The 18,444-nt window shown below is 39.5% G+C and overlaps 1 protein-coding gene across 1 annotated transcript in view; it reads left to right on the top strand.

Annotated features, from left to right (window-relative positions):
- The window catches only part of Dhc98D (Dynein heavy chain at 89D), a 971,787-nt gene that overhangs the window by 809,202 nt on the left and 144,141 nt on the right, over positions 1-18,444 (top strand). Inside the window, exon 49 of the mRNA XM_090387912.1 lies at positions 14,973-15,278. Within this exon, the coding sequence (XP_090244038.1) occupies positions 14,973-15,278 (306 nt within the window). The remainder of the gene's footprint in view (positions 1-14,972; positions 15,279-18,444) is intronic.

Here is an 18,444-nt window from a genome sequence, read left to right as displayed (position 1 = left end):
CTGCCTAACCTCCTTTGTGACTTGATTACAGACTAGCTTATATATATCATAGGCTTTTGTGTCGCCTGATAATTTATATGCATCCCATGCATTTTTCTTCTCCGCCACAAGTCTCATTAGTTCATTTGACAACCATTTAGGCCTAAACCTTGAACAGTATTTCTCAATAGGTATGAAACGTTTAGTAGCTTCCACTTATTAATTCCTTGAATGCTTCCCACTTAGAATTTGCTGTTGGTAACATAATCAGTTGGTCCCACTGTACAGAATTTTAATACTGTCTGAGGCCACTATAATCATCTTTACGGAAGCAAAAACCCCTTCCTTTACCCCTGATTGTAATTATATCTTTAATTAAATCCCACATCAGTACACTGTGATCACTGCCACCTAATGGTTCCTTTATCTGCAAATTCTTAATTCACGAATGATCACTGATGATAACCAGATCAAGAGTATTACCCTCTCTGGTTGCCTCTCGAACATGCTGCTACAGAAAACAATCATCCAATTAATCCACAAAAGTCTTACTAGTGTGCGAGTGACCAACCCATAAGTTCCAGTCTATATCTGGGAAGTTAAAATCCTCCATTATAAGACATTCTGATTTACTAGCCTTCTCTATTTCTCTGTACAATTGTTCATTGTACTCATTCGAGTCATTAGGCCTATAACACACTCCTACTCTTATTTTTGCTTTCGCGGTGCTTATGTCACACCAAACTGACTCAACGGTGCACTGTTCATCTATATCAGCTGGATGCACTTATTTTGATTTTTTGTTTTTCTTAATTAACAGCATAACACCTCCTCCCTTCCTATCCTGTCTCTCCTTTCTGACACATTGTACTCCCCAAATTCCATTTCTGCATTCCTTATATATGTGTGACACCATGTCTCTGCTATCCCAACAATATCCACCTTTGATGTCTTGACCAACACTTTAAATTCATCAAATTTATTTACTATACTTCTATCATTGGTATAAATGCAAGTATACATGTACCTATTCTTATTATTAGTTACCCTAACACATCCCATACCCACCTGTTTCACAATGACTGCCATCAGTCCCTGAAACCCTCAAAACATTGAAGGCAGATATTGTTGGGATATCAGAGACGTGGTGTCACACAGATATAAGGGATGCGGAACTGCAATTTGGGGAGTACAACGTCTACAGAAAGGATAGACAGGATAGGAAGGGGGGAGGTGTTATGCTATTAGTTAAGAAACACATAAAAACCAAGGAAGTGAAGCCAGTCGACATCGCTGGACAGTGCAGTGTGGAGTCAGTTTGGTGTGACATAAACATTGGGAGATCAAAATTGAGAGTAGGAGTGTGCTATAGGCCTAATGACTCTGATGAGTATAATAAGGAACTGTACAGGGAAATAGAGTGGGCCAGTAAATCAGAGTGTCTTATAATGGGAGATTTTAATTTCCCAGATATTGACTGGATTTTGGGGGCTGGTTACTCACACACTAGCAGGGCTTTTGTGGATTTATTGGATGATTGTTTTCTACATCAGCATGTTTGGGAGGCAACTAGAGGGAGTAATACTCTTGATTTGATTATCAGCAGTGATTCTTCATGCATTAAGAATCTGCAGATAAATGAACCACTAGGTGGCAGTGATCACAGTGTGCTGAAGTGGGATTTACTCAAAGAGGTAACTACCATTAGGGGTAAAGGGAAGGGTTATTGCTTCCGTAAAGGCGACTACGATGGACTGAGACAGTATTTAAATTCTATACAGTGGGACCAACTGATGATGTTACCAACAGCAAATTCAAAATGGGAAGCATTCAAAGAACTTATCTTGGAAGCTACTAGGCTTTACATACCAACTAAGAAATATTGTTCAAGGTTTAGGCCAAAATGGATGTCAGATGAACTAATGAGGCATATGGCAGAGAAGAAAAATGCATGGGATACATACAAATTAACACATGACACAGAAGCCTATGATAGATACAAGTTGATATGCAACCAAGTTACAAAGGAGGTTAGGCAGGCGAAGGCAGATTACGAGAAATCCTTGGCAAGGGATGCAAAGAAAAACAGCAAAGAGTTCTTTACTTATGTAAACTCTAGAAGGAAGGGGATGAATCAGATTGGTCCACTTGATATTGATGGGTCAAGTGTTGATGATCCTGCTCAGGTAGCTAACAAACTAAATGAATATTTTGCATCGACATTCACACATGAGGAGTTATTCAGCGAGGGGAATGCCAGAGGTGTATTCAACTCTAGCAGTAAGCTACAGAATCTTGAAATAACTGGGAGTAAAGTGGAGGAGAAACTGTTGAAGATAAACACAAGAAAGGCACCTGGGGTGGATGGGATCTATCCAGTTATATTAAAGGAGGCAGCAAAGGAAGTAAGCAAACCCTTAGCCATAATTATGAGAGCTTCCTTGGACTCAGGGGAGGTACCCATAGACTGGAAATGTGCAAATGTGACCCCAATTCACAAAGGAGGATCAAAGGCTGACACAAGTAATTATAGACCTGTGAGCTTAACTTCTGTTCCAGGAAAATTAATGGAGGCACTGGTTAAAGAAGCACTGCAGGATCATTTAGACAAGACTTCAGTTATAGCTCAGACACAGCATGGTTTTGTTAAGGGGAAGTCTTGCCTGACCAACTTGATTGGATACTATGATGCAGTCACAAAAGAACTGGATGCAGGGAATAACTTTGATATTATATACTTGGATCTTAGAAAGGCTTTTGATACTGTTGCACATGGAAGACTGCTACACAAATTGGAGCAGTGTGACATTGGAGGCAAATTGCTGCTATGGATAAAGGGGTGGTTGAGGGGGAGAAGACAGAGAGTGGTAATCAATGGACACTGCTCATCGTGGACTGATGTTATTAGTGGAGTCCCTCAGGGCTCAGTGTTGGGTCCATTATTGTTTTCTGTATTTATAAATGATATTGATGATGGCATATCGGGCTTAATGTCCAAGTTTGCAGACGATACAAAGGTTGGCAGGGTTGTCAAGGACACTACTGACACTATGCTGCTGCAACAAGATCTGGAAAGGTTGAGCAGATGGGCTGAGAGGTGGCAAATGAAGTTTAACATTGACAAATGTAAAGTACTACACATGGGAAACAGCAACCCCAGAGCAACGTATCAACTCTGTGGTACAACACTGACAGTTGTAGAGAATGAAAGGGATTTGGGGGTGGTTGTGCAGGCAGATATGAAGTTCTCTGAGCAGTGCAGACGGGCTGCAAGAGTAGCTCATGGAGTATTGTCAATGATATACAGGAATTTTTCCAGCAGGGATAAGGAGGTGATTATTCCATTGTATAAGGCGATGGTCAGGCCACACCTAGAGTACTGTATACAGGTCTGGAGGCCTCATTTCAAGAAGGATGTAGAGCTGCTGGAACGAGTACAGAGAAGGGCAACAAGATTAGTGAATGGAACAAAGGGGTGCTCTTACGAAGAAAGGCTTAAGTTTTGCAAATTACAGTGTCTGGAGACTAGGCACCAGCGAGGTGATCTGATAGAGGTGTATAAAGCCTTGAATGGTTTAAGCATGCTCAATGCTGATGGGATTCTTCCTCTAGCTCAGAAAAATCACCTGAGAGGGCATAAATTCAAATTGAGGATAGACGTGCGGAAATTTGCCTTTAGCCAGCGGGTGGTTGGTTGGTGGAACAGACTTCCATCCCTTGTGGTGGAGGTTGAAAGCCTAAATAAGTTTAAGGCTCAGCTGGACAGGTATTTTGAACGAACAGAGGGGTGAAGTGGAAGTGGTTTTTTTTTTTTTTTTTTTTTTTGCTGATGCTGCATAAGCTTGCTTTCTTGCATCAAATGCCTCTGCTAATGCTAACCCCCAACTCCCCTCGCTCCATGCCGCTGCTTATTCTAATGGAAGTATTGCAAGAATCGCCTTCACTTCTGCCTGCAGCTACTTTGAACCGTTTATTCTGTGAATCCCCTCAAGCTAGCAGTTTTCCGACCTACCTAACACTGCATTGATAGCATCAGCAAATATTCTTGCCTCCTTTCTATTTAAGTGTATCCCATCTCTGTAGAAGCAGTCTCTCCTGTTAACAAGCACAGACCAGGCTGAAAAAAAATTTTACCCATTTTGCCTTGCACATTTTCTCCAGAGCCGAATTAATTGTGTGCTGTTTGTCTATCTTTCTAATGGCTTGGTATATTGGTGCTGTGTTTCCAGGTTCTTAATGGCTTTCTTCTCTTGTTCAATGAGGTCAGTCAATCCTTTCTTCTTCACAGGCTATGGTCAGTCTCCTCCATTCTTCTTTACAGCAGGCTATGGTCAGTCTCTCAATGACTGACTTCAGATAGTATTTGTCGTTCTCGGTTATTATTATTCTTGTCAATTTCATAATTTACTCGAGCTTGGTATTTTTCCAATCTGTGATGCTGAAGGAGTACATTAGTACTGGGATTGTGTATTTATGGCTGTGACCATGTTACCACCATTCAGCTTTCATTTTGCAGGCTTTTCGGTCTCTGGTGGTATTTCCTAGTCAGGCAGGCCTTGATCTCCTTGTGTTCTAACTGGTGAGCCTCCATCATCTTTAGATATTTGTCTCTCTCTCTCTCTCTCTCTCTCTCTCTCTCTCTCTCTCTCTCTCTCTCTCTCTCTCTCTCTGTCATGGCTTCAATCTCTTCACCAGTCTTCAGCTGGTAATTTTGCATGCCTGGATGTCCCTGATGTCATCCATGGGTGTTGCATTTGACTGGACCAAATTGCATCCTGATATTTGTCAGTGCTAAACTATTGTTGATCCAGAGTGGCTGATGGAGTTGATTTTCAGTTGTGGCATAGAGTTTGATGTCATCCATGTCCTTCCTTCCTTCCTTCCTTCTTTGAATATATATCTGTACTTGCTGTTGTTGAGCATAGTGGATAAGTGTAAAGTGTCTTTAGGGTCAAACGGCACCAGGGGTTCCCCCCATCTCCGCGTAGTTTACATTGTGGGTGAACCAGTTGACTGGAAAATCCAGAGATTTAAAAGTGTATGGACTTTGTATATGTGTGATGCCTTGTACCGTTGTTCATCTGGTCATTTAGCCGCTGGGCCCCTACTGAGGCCCAACGTTTCCCCACTTACGCCCCGTGGAAGCAGACCAGGAACCCAGTAGTCTGTTTCACTCTGGCAGGTCCTGCCACTTAATTTCCTGAGATTTCGGCGGCTAGGACCTTAAAAAAAAAAAAAAAAAAAGAAAGAAAGAAAGAAACGCGTTGACGTAGGGGTAGAATCGCTTAGTTTTGCTAGGCCTGGGTTGAGTGCTAGACAGAACCACAATGAGCTCAAGACATTAGCATTAGCATTAGTAGAGACATGGAGGAAAGCCATTATCGTGCCAATCTACAAGAAAGGTGATAATCAAGATTGTAAGAATTCCATCAGCATTGAGCATGCTCAAACCAATAAAGGCTTTATACATGATGGAAAGGAGACCATGGCATTAGTCTCCTTTCCATCATCAGAAAGGTCCTTATGAAGATCATTCTGTCAAGGCTGCAAAAACATCGCGAACAAACCAGTCGAGAAGAACAGGCAGGATTTAGACCAGGGTGAGGATGCTGTGATCAAATCTTCGCCATCCGTCAACTGATGGAGGAGAGGATCCGGTGTGGACAGCGAACCGTCATTGTTTTTATTGACTTTAAGTCTGCTTTCGACTGTGTCCACCGGCCCGCCTTATGAAAATTGCTAGAGGTCGAACATGTACCTCGAAAAGTCATCACACTCCTCCAAACTGCATACAATGGTTTAACCAGCCAGGTGCGCATCCAGAACGATTTATCTGAGGAATTTACCATCCAAACTGGAGTCCGCCAAGGAGACGTGGCCTCCCCGTTGCTTTTTAACATTGTGGTCGACGCCATTATGAGGCAAGCATTCAGGAACAGACGGGGTATACAATATGGCAAGGATCACTATGTGACTGACTTGATGTTTGCCGACGATAGTGCTATCTTTGCCGGAAATGACGCTGAAGACACCGACATCCTCTACGACATTGCCCGCATTGCCCGGCTATATGGGTTCAAGATCAATGCTGAAGACAAAGGCCCTGACAACAGATGGGTCACAAGCCATCATCTATCTCGAAGTTGTCCAGATCGAGCAAGTGCAGGACTTTAAATACCTTGGGTCGCTGGTCCAGGAGAAGAAAGTTGCATCCACCGTGGAGATCCACAGCAGAATTGGACAGGTGGCCACTGCGTTTGCCTCGCTAAAATGGTGGTGGTGCCTCCGTAGCCAGGTGGGAAGGAGCAGCAGTGCATAGCACACGCTTCTTGATTAGACCGGGGTTCGAGCCCGTCACCACCAAATACGGAGGATGCGGAAAGGTCAGGGAATGACCACCGCATATCCCGGAGCAATATGGCCTTCGTTGCTAATGCTCCTAAAAACCAACTAACAAACAACAAGCTCAAATGGTGTCTGTGGAAGAGGACCAACATTTCCTCAAAGACTAAAATCAGACTCTTCCGGACTTTGATCCTGCCCATTCTCCTTTACGGATCGGAAACATGGATTTGTCTCAAGCTAGATTTAAACAAACTTGAGGTATTCCAAATGCAATGCCTGCGGCAGATTCTGGCATCTCACTTCCCGACCACATCACTAATGATACCATCCGCGCCAGATGCCAACAGCAACCAACTATCGCCGACCAAATCCAGAAGCAAAGGCTTAGATGGTTTGGCCACGTATGTAGAATGGGCGCGAATAGAATACCATCCACACTCCTTTGGAGACAACGACCCACCCAATGGAGCATTCAACGGACCACGTCTAGGAAAACGTGTGCCAAGCAAGTGGAAAATTACCTGAAGAGCCGACGTCTCGACCTTAATCAGGCTAGGACTGATGCCATGGATCGTAACGCATGGAAGAACATCACAGAGCAAGTCCGAAACCCTGCAGCACCGACACCAGAGTACTGGTTGCATGGCCAACCGCCTCCTCCAGCCACCAGCTAAGGACCAAAGAAGAAGAAGAAGAGGCATATGATACAAGAAAGCAAGCTTATGCAGCATCAGCCAGGAAAAAAAAAAAAAAAAAAAACTTCCACTTCACCCTTCCATTCATTCGAAATACCTGTCCAGCTGAGCCTTAAATTTATTTAGGCTATCAACTTCAACAAGGGATGGAAGTCTGATCCACCAACCAAATACCCGCTGGCTAAAGGCAATTTTCCACAAATCTACCCTACATCTGCCTTTCCTCAATTTTAATTTATGCCCTCTCAGGTGATTATTCTGAGCAAGAGGCAGAATTCCATCAGCATTGAGCATGCTCAAACCATTCAAGGCTTTATACACCTCTATCAGATCACCTCAGCGGTGCATAGTCTCCAGACACTGTAATTTGCAAAACTTAAGCCTTTCTTCATAAGAGCAACCCTTTGTTCCATTCACTAACCTTGTTGCCCTTCTCTGTACTCGTTCCAGCAGCTCTACATCCTTCTTAAAATGAGGCCTCCAGATCCGTATACAGTACTCAAGGTGTGGCCTGACCATTGCCTTATACAAGGAAATGATCACCTCCTTATCCCTGCTAGAAAAATTCCTGTATATCATTGAAAAGACACCATGCGCTACTCTTACAGCCCGTCTGCACTGCTCAGAGAACTTCATATCTGCCTACACAATTACCCCCAGGTCCTTTTCATTCTCTACCACTGTCAGTGTAGTACCACAGAGTTGATACGTTGCTCTGGGATTGCTGTTTCCCATATGTAGTACTTTACATTTGTCAATGTTAAACTTCATTTGCCACCTCTCAGCCCATCTGCTCAACCTTTCCAGATCCTGTTGCAGCAGCATAGCATTAGTAGTGTCCTTAACAACCCTACCAACTTTTGTATCGTCTGCAAACTTGGACATTAAACTTGATCAATATTATCAATATTATTTATAAATACGGAAAACAATAATGGACCCAACACGGAACCCTGAGGGACTCCACTAATAACATTAGTCCACGATGAGCAGTGTCCATTAATTACCACTCTCTGTCTTCTCCCCCTCAACCACCCCTTTATCCATAGCAGCAATTTGCCTCCAATGCCACACTGCTCTAATTTGTGCAGCAGTATCAAAAGCCTTTCTAAGATCCAAATATATAATATCAAAGTTATTCCCTGCATCCAGTTCTTTTGTGACTGCATCATAGTATCCAATCAAATTGGTCAGGCAAGACTTCCCCTTAACAAAACCATGCTGTGTCCGAGCTGCAACTGAAGTCTTGTCTAGATGATCCTCTAGTGCTTCTTTAAACAGTGCCTCCATTAATTTTCCTGGAACAGAAGTTAAACTCACAGGTCTATAATTACTTGTGTCAGCCTTTGATCCTCCTTTGTGAATTGGGGTCACATTTGCACTTCTCCAGTCTATGGGTACCTCCCCTGAGTCCAAGGAAGCTCTCATAATTACGGCTAAGGGTTTGCTTACTTCCTTTGCTGCCTCCTTTAATATAACTGGATAGATCCCATCCACCCCAGGTGCCTTTCTTGTGTTTATCTTCAACAATTTATCCTCCACTTTACTCTCAGTTATTACAAGATTATCTACCTTACTGCCAGAGTTGAATACATCTCTGGCATTCCCCTCGCTGAATAACTCCTCATGTGTGAATGTCAATGAAAAATATTCATTTAGTTTGTTAGCTACTAGAGCAGGATCATCAACAGTTGAATCATCAATACCAAGTGGACCGATCTGATTCATCTCCTTCCTTCTAGAGTTTACATAAGAAACGAACTCTTTACTGTTTTTCTTTGCATCCTTTGCCAAAGATTTCTCGTAATCTGCCTTTGCCTGCCTAACCTACTTTGTAACTTGGTTACAGATCAACTTATAACTATCATAGGCTTCTGTGTCACATGTTAATTTATATGTATCCCAAGCATTTTACTTCACTGTCATATGTCTCATTAGTTCATCTGACATCCATTTAGATCTAAACCTTGAACAATATTTCTTAGTTGGTATGTAAAGCCTAGTAGCTGCCAAGATAAGTTCTTTGAATGCTTCCCATTTTGAATTTGCTGTTGGTAGCATCATCAGTTGGTCCCACTGTATAGAATTTAAATAGTCTCAGACCATTGTAGACCACCTTTACGAAAGCAATAACCCTTCCCTTTACCCCTGATGGTAGTTACCTCTTTGGGTAAATCCCACTTCAGCACACTGTGATCACTGCCATCTAGTGTTTCCTCTATCTGCAGATCCTTAATGCATGAAGAATCACTACTGATAATCAAATCAAGAGTATTACTCCCTCTAGTTGCCTCCCGAATATGCTGATGTAGAAAACAATCATCCAATAAATCCATAAAAGCCTTGCTAGTGTGTGTGACCAACCCACAAATTCCAGTCAATATTTGGGAAATTAAAATCCCCCATTATAAGACTCTCTGATTTACTGGCCCACTATTTTTCCCTGTACAGTTTGTTATTATATTCATCAGAGTCATATCTGATGAGGTGATCTGATTGAGGTGTATAAGGCCTTGAATGGATTGAGCAGGCTCAATGCTGATGGGATTCTTCCTCTTGCTCAGATTACCTGAGGGAGCATAAACTGAAATTGAGGAAAGACACTTGTCGAACAGATGTGCCGGAATTCTCCTTTAGCCAGCGGGTAGTTGATTGCTGGAACAAACTTCCATCTGTCATTGAAGTTGATAGCTTAAATGAATTCAAGGCAGAACTAGACAAACATTTGGAACGAATGTGTGAGTGAAATATGAAGGGGTTGTTTTTTTTTTTTTTTTTTTTGGCTGATGCTATATAAGCTTGCTTTCTTGTGTCAGGCCTCCATAGCTGAGTGGTCATGAGTGGGAGTGCAATAGCACACGCCCCTTGAGTAGACTGGGGTTCAAGCCCCTGACTGCTAAATATGGTCGAACTGCCAACCCGCACTGGACCAGCGTGACAGATTATGGTCCATTTCCCTCAACATGAATTGTTGAGGAGGCTTCCATCCTGCAGTGGGTTGATAATGGCTGCAGTTTACCTTTTTACCTTTTCTTGTGTCATATGCCTCTACTTGTGCTAATTCTTGGGATTTGAAAATCAGTCAAAATATTTTCTGTTTTTTTTTTTTTTTTATCAATTTTACTGATAAATAAAACCTATTTCAAAAGGAATCTGGTCATAAGCTTTTTCAGTAAATTATTATATAAATTATATTTTAAAATTTAATTAATTGTTTTTCTTTTATGATTTTATATGTAATTTTGTGTTCTTATATCTTATATGTAATTTTAATTATTTTTAACAAAAATTCTAAATATTTTCATTCAAAATTTAATTATCTGATTTTTTATTTTATTTATTCAATTGATTGCTATTTACAATTGCCCATTGTACAGCATGCAAGTTAGAGGGGATAAAAAAATTACAATTCAGAGAATAAATTTACAAATAATTGACAGTTTACAAATAAAAAAGGTCCTTTGTTCTAGGTGTCTCAAAGAGGAGTATCCTCAACATGTAAAGCTTGACAAACTGTGAGCATGAACTGCTTGATGGCAGCTAACACTGAGAAGCAAAAAGAAGATTGTGTTGCTAGGCAGTTAACCTCCAAAGTGGCATCTGAATTTCATTTGAAATTTCATATATCTCTATTGTATTGCCACTGTGTATTTTTTTTATATATATATATAAAATTTTTAAAAATGGGTGAAAATAAAACTTTTTTGATACTTAATTATGCTGTTATGTGCTTATTACTTTAAAATAAAGTTGGCTGCCAGGTGTCGCTTGGTGAAGATGTACACTTTTGTAGCTGCTGCAAGTCGATAAGTTTTAATTGAAATTTTATCTTATTTTTGATTAGTTAGCGTATTAATTTGTGTTTTACAAATAGATTGAATAGGCTTAGTTTTGTTCGTTAGCTTATTTTTTAAATTTAGGTAGTGATTTTGTAAGTTACAACTCACTACTCCTACTGCTATCATAGCTGTGTTTTTGGTGGGAATAATATTGTAGTATAACCAGTAGCTCAGGAGAATAGTAAGATTTAAATTGTAATACAGTAAACCCTTGATTTAATGGACTAATAGGGGAGAAGGGGTGTCTGTTAATGCTGAAAGTCCATTAAATCGAATGTAACCTGGGAGGGCATTTTTTATTGTTCTTAAGGTAAAAAAAAAAAAAAATGCTTTAATACAATATACAGTACTGTACAATATAAAATTATTAAAAATTAATAAATTATATCTAATATTTACTTACCTTTTTGACAACGTAGTTGAAGAGTATTTTGTCGTGACCATAGTGGTAGTAGTACAGTAGTCGTTATTCAGTATCTGAAGGTAGAGGTGAAGGGGAATCCTCAGCTTCAGATTCTTCTGAAATGTTCACAAATGGAGGCACTGGTGTCATCTATTTACTTGTAGATGGTTGAGATGTACAAGCAGTTTGAGGTGAAATAGGAGTGGCAGTCGGTGAAGTTTGTTTAAAGAAAGTGTCCAGCTTCAGTTGCTTGCCACTCTGATGTTATTTCTTAATAATGATTGCTCTGAACTGCCGAAAATGTTCATAGTAAGGGACAATTTCAGGTTCAGAAGATGTCCCTATGTAGTGGATGGCAATGTCCATGAGATTTCTCATTTCAGACAGCGTAGGCCGTACTGGTGTAATTTGCTCTTCCTCAATGTCTTCTTCTTCCTCTGCCTTGCCATATTGAACCTCGTCCACAATTTCTTCTTCAGTGAGGACTTGGTAGCCAGGATCACCTTCATTATTTTCAAGCCATTTCAGGACATCATCTTCAGTTGTTTCCCGGTTTCCAGCATTTACAAGGGTGCGCTGGAAGTCATTTGCCTCAAATCCTTCAAAATCCATATCCGGTTCAATATTGTACAACAGCTTCTTCCAACCATTTGCCAAATTCGTAGTCTTTCCAAGCATCTCCTTCCAAGCAGCTGCAAAGTTAAAGAACGCAGACTTAATGATGTAAGCTCATAGATTCTGAAGATCCTGGCTCCTCTTGTATCTTCTTCTGCATTTTCTTCATCCTCCAACACAACCATTACTTCTTCCAAAAAGTTCTTATACAGCCTCTTGCAGGCTGCAATTATTCCCTGGTCCATTGGCTGAAAAACTGAAGTTTTGTTAGGAGGCAAAAAAAGACATTTAATTCTGCCATCCTTACTAATTAACTTCTCAGAACTAGGATGAGCAGGGGCATTGTCAAAAAGCAACAATGCCTATCCATTATTAGTGAAATTTAGAGAAATGTTATGAAGTTTAACATTAACAAATGTAAAGTACTGCATATGGGTAGCAGTAACCCCAGAATAAGCAGGCGAAGTCAGATTACGAGAAATCCTTGGCAAAAGATGCTAAGAAAAACAGCAAGGATTTCTTTACTTATATAAACTCTAAAAGGAAGGGGATGAATCTGATTGGTCCACTTGACATCGATGGTTCGAGTGTTGATGATCCTGCTCAGATAGCAAACAAACTAAATGAGTATTTTGCATCTACATTCACACATTAGGAATTATTAAGGTTTGAAAATGGCAGAAGGTTATAAAATTGTAGCAGGATACTTAATGATTTTGTAATAACTGAAAGCAAAGTGGAGGAGAAATTGTTGAAGTTAAACATAAGAAAAGCACCTGTGGTGGATGGGATCTATCCAGTTATATTAAAGGAGGTGGCAAAGCAACTAAGCAAACCCTTAGCCATAATTATGAGAGCATCCTCGGACTCAAGGGAGGTTCCCACGGACTGTAGATGTGCAAATGGGGATCGAAGGGTGACACGAGTAATTACAGACCAGTTAGTTTAACTTCTGTTCCGGGTAAAATAATGGAGTCACTGGTTAAAGATGCATTGCAGGATCATCTAGACAAGACTGCAGCAATAATTCAGACACAGCATGGGTTTGTTAAGGGAAAGTCTTGTCTGACAAATTTGATAGGATATTATGATGTGGTTACAAAGGAACTGGATGGAAAAAATAATTTTGATATCATATATTTGAATTTCAGGAAAGCTTTTGACACTGTTGCGCATGGAAGACTATTGTACAAATTGGAGCAGAATGGTATTAAGGGTAAGTTGCTACAATGGATAAAAGGATGGTTAAGTGGGAGAAGACAGCTGGTGGTAATCAATGGGTGCTGCTCTTCTTGGACTAATGTTATTAGTGGAGTCCCACAGGGTTCGGTGTTAGGTCCACTGTTGTTTTGTATATTTATCAGTGATATTGATGAAGGTATATCAGGCTTAATGTCGAAGTTTGCAGAGGATACAAAGGTTGGCAGGGTTGTTAATGACAGTAATGGCAGTGTGCTACTGCAACAGGATCTAGATAATTTGGGCAGATGGGCTAAGAAGTGGCAACTGAAGTTTAACCTTGACAAATGCAAAGTACTGCATATGGATAGAAGTAACCCCAGAGAAACGTACCAACTGTGTGGTACTACACTTAAGGTGGTAGAAAATGAAAAAGACCTGGGAGTAATTGTGCAGTCAGATATGAAGTTTTCTGAGCAATGCAGACAGGCTGCCAGGGCAGGTCATGGGGTTTTGTCAATGATATATAGGAATTTTGCTAGCAGGGAGAAGGAGGTGATTGTCCCTCTGTATAAGGCAATGGTCAGGCCACGCCTTGAGTACTGTGTACAGGTCTGGAGGCCTCATTTTAGGAAGTATGTAGATTTACTTGAGCGTGTACAGAGAAGGGCAACAAGATTGGTGAGGGAAATGAAGGGATCCTCTTACCAAGAGAGGCTTAAGTTCTGCAAATTGCAGTGGCTGGAGACTAGGCACCTGCGCGGTGATCTGATTGAGGTGTATAAGGCCTTGAATGGGTTGAGCACGCTGAATTCTGATGGGATCCTTCCATTTGTTCAGATTACGAACCTAAGGGGGCATAAATTCAAATTAAGAAAAGACAGATATAGAATAGATGTGCGGAAATTTGCCTTTAGCCAGCAGGTGGTTAATTGCTGGAACAAACTTACATCTGTCGTTGTGGAAGTTGATAGGTTGAATAAATTTAAGGAGGAACTGGACAGGCATTTGGAGGGAATGGTGTGATTTTTTTTTTTTTTTTTGGCTGATGCTGCATAAGCTCATACACTTGCTTTCTTGCATGTCACTATTACTACTACTACTATACCGTATCAACTGGGTGGTATTACACTAAGGGTAATGGACAATGAAAAGGATCTGAGGGTAATTGTGCAGTCAGATATGAAGTTTTCTGAGCAGTGCAAAAAGGCTGCAAGAGTAGCTCATGGTGTCTTGCCAATGATATACAGGAATTTTGCTAGGAGAGAGAAGGGGGGGATTGTCCCGTTATCCCTGAATTACCTTGTATAAGGCAATGCCTTGCCTTATACAAGGTAATTCAGGAACCATTGCCTTGTATAAGGCAGTCAGGCCACACCTTGAGTACTGTATACAGGTCTGGAGGCCTCATTTTAGGAAAGATCTAGAGCTGCTGGAACTAATACAGAGAAGGGAAATGAGAATAGTGAGTGGCACAAAGGGTTGGTGTTACCAGGAAAGGCTTAAGTTCTGCAAATTGCAGCTTCTGGAGACTAGGCACCTGCGAAGTGATCGTATTGAGGTGTATAAGACCTTGAATGGATTGAGCAAGCTCAACTAATGGGATTCTTTCTCTTGCTCAGATTACTCACCTGAGGGGGCATAAATTCAAATTGAAGAAAGACAATTGTAGAAAAGATGTGCAGAAATTCACCTGTACAAGTGGGTGGTTGATAGTTGTTACAAACTCCATTAAGTGTGTTCTCCATTAAGAATGTTTCAGTTTTTGGCTGATGTTATATGTTAGCTTTCTTGCATCATATATGATGATACTAATGCTAATAATATTTTCATGAAAATATATAAGGTGCATAATTAATTATCTCATAATTATTATCTCATAAATATTATCTCATAATTAATTATTGTTTTATACAGGTAGTTATGGAGCCTCCAAGTGGACTGAAGTTGAATCTGCAGAATGTTTATCGCAAATTGCCAAATGCTTCCTTAATGACTTGTCCTCATTACTCCTTCCGCTCGATAGTATTTGTCTTGGCCTTCTTCCATGCTGTTGTACTAGAAAGACGAAAATATGGAAAACTGGGCTGGAATGTCTGTTATGACTTTAATGAATCTGATTTTAATGTTTGCCTTCAGATATTAGATATTTACTTAACTAGAGTCCATCAAGCAAATGACCCCCGTATTCCATGGAAAACACTGAAATATTTAATTGGAGAGGTAATTTTTAAATGCTGATTTGTATGATTCTGTAATATTTTTCATACATTAATATATTATTTATTTTAATATATTAATATATATTAAATAACAGCAAGCTTTGTTTACATAAAAAAAGTTTTATTTACCATACTTTCAAACAGGTTTACTTTCAACAAAATGAGAACATCATTATTATACACACGCGCGCGCGCGCACGCATGCGTGTGTGTTTTCATATATATATATATATATATATAGGCAAAGACATTATATATATAATTCATTAAAGCAACAGTTCTCAAACTTTCTGAGCTTCCCTTGAAGTAAAACATCTATAACTCTGCAATTTATTATTTTTAATATGTTAATACAATAATTATTAATACATGAAATAATAATTGGGATATTATTTTATTCTTAAAAAATATTAATGTGATGTTTGTGCTTTCGTTTTTATTGCATAATTCATCAAACATAGGCATCATTTTTGACGCCTATGTTTGATGCCTTATACAAGGCCAGAAAAATTCCTGTATATCATTGACAAGACACCATGAGCTACTCTTGCAGCCCATCTGCATTGCTCAGAGAACTTCATATCTGCCTGCACAATTACCCCCAGGTCCTTTTCATTTTCTACCACTGTCAGTGTATGTAGTACCACAGAGTTGATACGTTGTTCTGGGGTTGCTGTTTCCCATATGTAGTACTTTACATTTGTCAATGTTAAACTTCATTTGCCACTTCTCACCACATCTGCTCAACCTTTCCAGATCCTGTTGCAGCAGCATAGCATCAGTAGTATAGTTAACAACCCTGCCAACCTTTGTATCGTCTGCAAACCTGGACATTTTTTTTTATGTTTGATCAATTGATTTTATTTCTTTTTTATTTTATTAATTTTAAATATAAATTGAAAAACAAATTGAGAATAAATTAATATAGTATAACATGTTATAATATTTACAGAAATTTGAATTGCAGTTATGGGCAAGATTGAATTTGAATTTTCAATGTAACATGAAGGCAATTTTTGTAAAAAAAACAATGTATAAGTAATAATTGCATTGTGGCTCATTATTTTCAGACTATAATGTCATTTTGAGATCTTTGAAGAAAAAAAAAAAAAAAAAGGAACCTTCCACTCACTGCACATCAATCTCAATAACTATTTGTGCATTGCATTTTATTTATAGCATACTTCTTAAGTTTACAGTATAGTACTAAAGACATGTACTATATTCATTAACTACCATGAAGTTGAATTTTTGCTTTTGTTGACAAAAGTATAAATTTAATGAAGTGGTTAGTAGTAGTAGTACTAGTAGTAGTAGTAGTGGCATGTGGTGCAAGAAAGCAAGTGTATGAGCTTATGCAGCATCAGCCAAAAAAAAAATTACAATATATAATCCCCTCTAATTTTTTTGTCCAGTTCCTCCTTAAATTTATTTAACCTATGAACTTCTACAACGACAGATGGAAGTTTGTTCCAGCAATTAACCACCCGCTGGCTAAAGGCAAATTTCTGCACATCTATTCTACATCTGCCCTTCCTCAATTTCAATTTATGCCCCCTTAGGTTCGTAATCTGAACATGTGGAAGAATCCCATCAGAATTCAGTGTGCTCAACCCAGAGGTGAGCTATAGTGGGCTCGTGAGAGCCCAATGTTATTTTTTTGAAAATTTGTAAGCCCATTGTTGAGACGATCATTTAATTTACAAATGAAATCCTGGATGCAATTATTGAGTATCCAGAGCTGAAACTACGGTGGGGTGAGCGGAGCCCCATTCCCAGCATTTTAATGGTACAATCAATCAGTTATGTATTTTAAAATTGCTTCATTTTTGATTTAATTACAGTTGGACCTCTGTTTAACGAGATTATAGCGAATGTTTTTGATTCCCCTTGGTAATTAAATTTAAATAGTTTCCATCGAATGAAGAAAATTTCCATGTAATGAATGGATTAGGAGAGACAACTGTGTATGCATTGTTCTCACCTCTGGCCTTTAGGCAATTTAGGTAATTAGAAAATGCGAATTAAGGGTGAAAGGGACAACCATTCCACAAAGTTAGTGGCATCCGTAAAATCTATGCAGTCACATACCGAGAAGTCGTGCTAGTCAATATGCTTTCCATAACCAGTCAGAGGATTAAGAATATTCTCGACATGGATTATAGCCTCTGGTCAACCTGTGTTGTGGTTGCCCTTTACTCTGACAAACGAGCATATGTTTTTCGGAGAAGTGAGTGATCCACGCCTTCCAGTAAATTTTTCCTGTTTATGTTTACATGGTCACAGTAGCAGAATATCCGTGTGATTCCGACATTGTGCACTGTAATCAAAGAACTAGTGAGTGTAGCAACGTAGAGGGGGCTAGGATTGAGACAACTAAGATATTATATAAACTTTACGAAGATGAAATGTTGGTAGATTTTGAAACTTGGTCGAGCCTTTCACTGTGTACAAAATGTTCTAAAATATAGTGGCATGCAGGCAATAATTAAAAAAAAAACTGTATCACCAATCTCCAAAAAACTACCGTGAATTAAGGATGCGATTGCTAAAGAACTTGATGTGGAAACTATAAAGATCAGTCGTGTGTTCGGGCCATGATGAGCAACTTGTAGCTGGTGGATGGCAATTGTGTGTTGGAGGAATTATCCTGCTTTGTGCAAACATTTTGAATCAGAAGTTAAATATTTGAGATTATCAAAGAACTAGTGAGTGTAGCAACGTAGAGGGGGCTAGGATTGAGACAACTAAGATATTATATAAACTTTACGAAGATGAAATGTTGGTAGATTTTGAAACTTGGTCGAGCCTTTCACTGTGTACAAAATGTTCTAAAATATAGTGGCATGCAGGCAATAATTAAAAAAAAAACTGTATCACCAATCTCCAAAAAACTAGCGTGAATTAAGGATGCGATTGCTAAAGAACTTGATGTGGAAACTATAAAGATCAGTCGTGTGTTCGGGCCATGATGAGCAACTTGTAGCTGGCGGATGGCAATTGTGTGTTGGAGGAATTATCCTGCTTTGTGCAAACATTTTGAATCAGAAGTTAAATATTTGAGATTATTAAATCGACTTTTAAATTTGGAATTTCTTAACCATTAAGCACTAATGATCGACATCCTGCAGGAGCTCTCTTACCTTCCAGAAGCTTTACCTCACAAA

Source organism: Mastigoproctus giganteus, chromosome 2, assembly GCF_048544385.1.
Source record: "Mastigoproctus giganteus isolate SK-2022 chromosome 2, ASM4854438v1, whole genome shotgun sequence".
NCBI classification, from domain to species: domain Eukaryota; kingdom Metazoa; phylum Arthropoda; class Arachnida; order Uropygi; family Thelyphonidae; genus Mastigoproctus; species Mastigoproctus giganteus.
The sequence above is the reverse complement of the archived record's forward strand: the minus strand, read 5'-3'. Positions and strand labels throughout refer to the sequence as shown.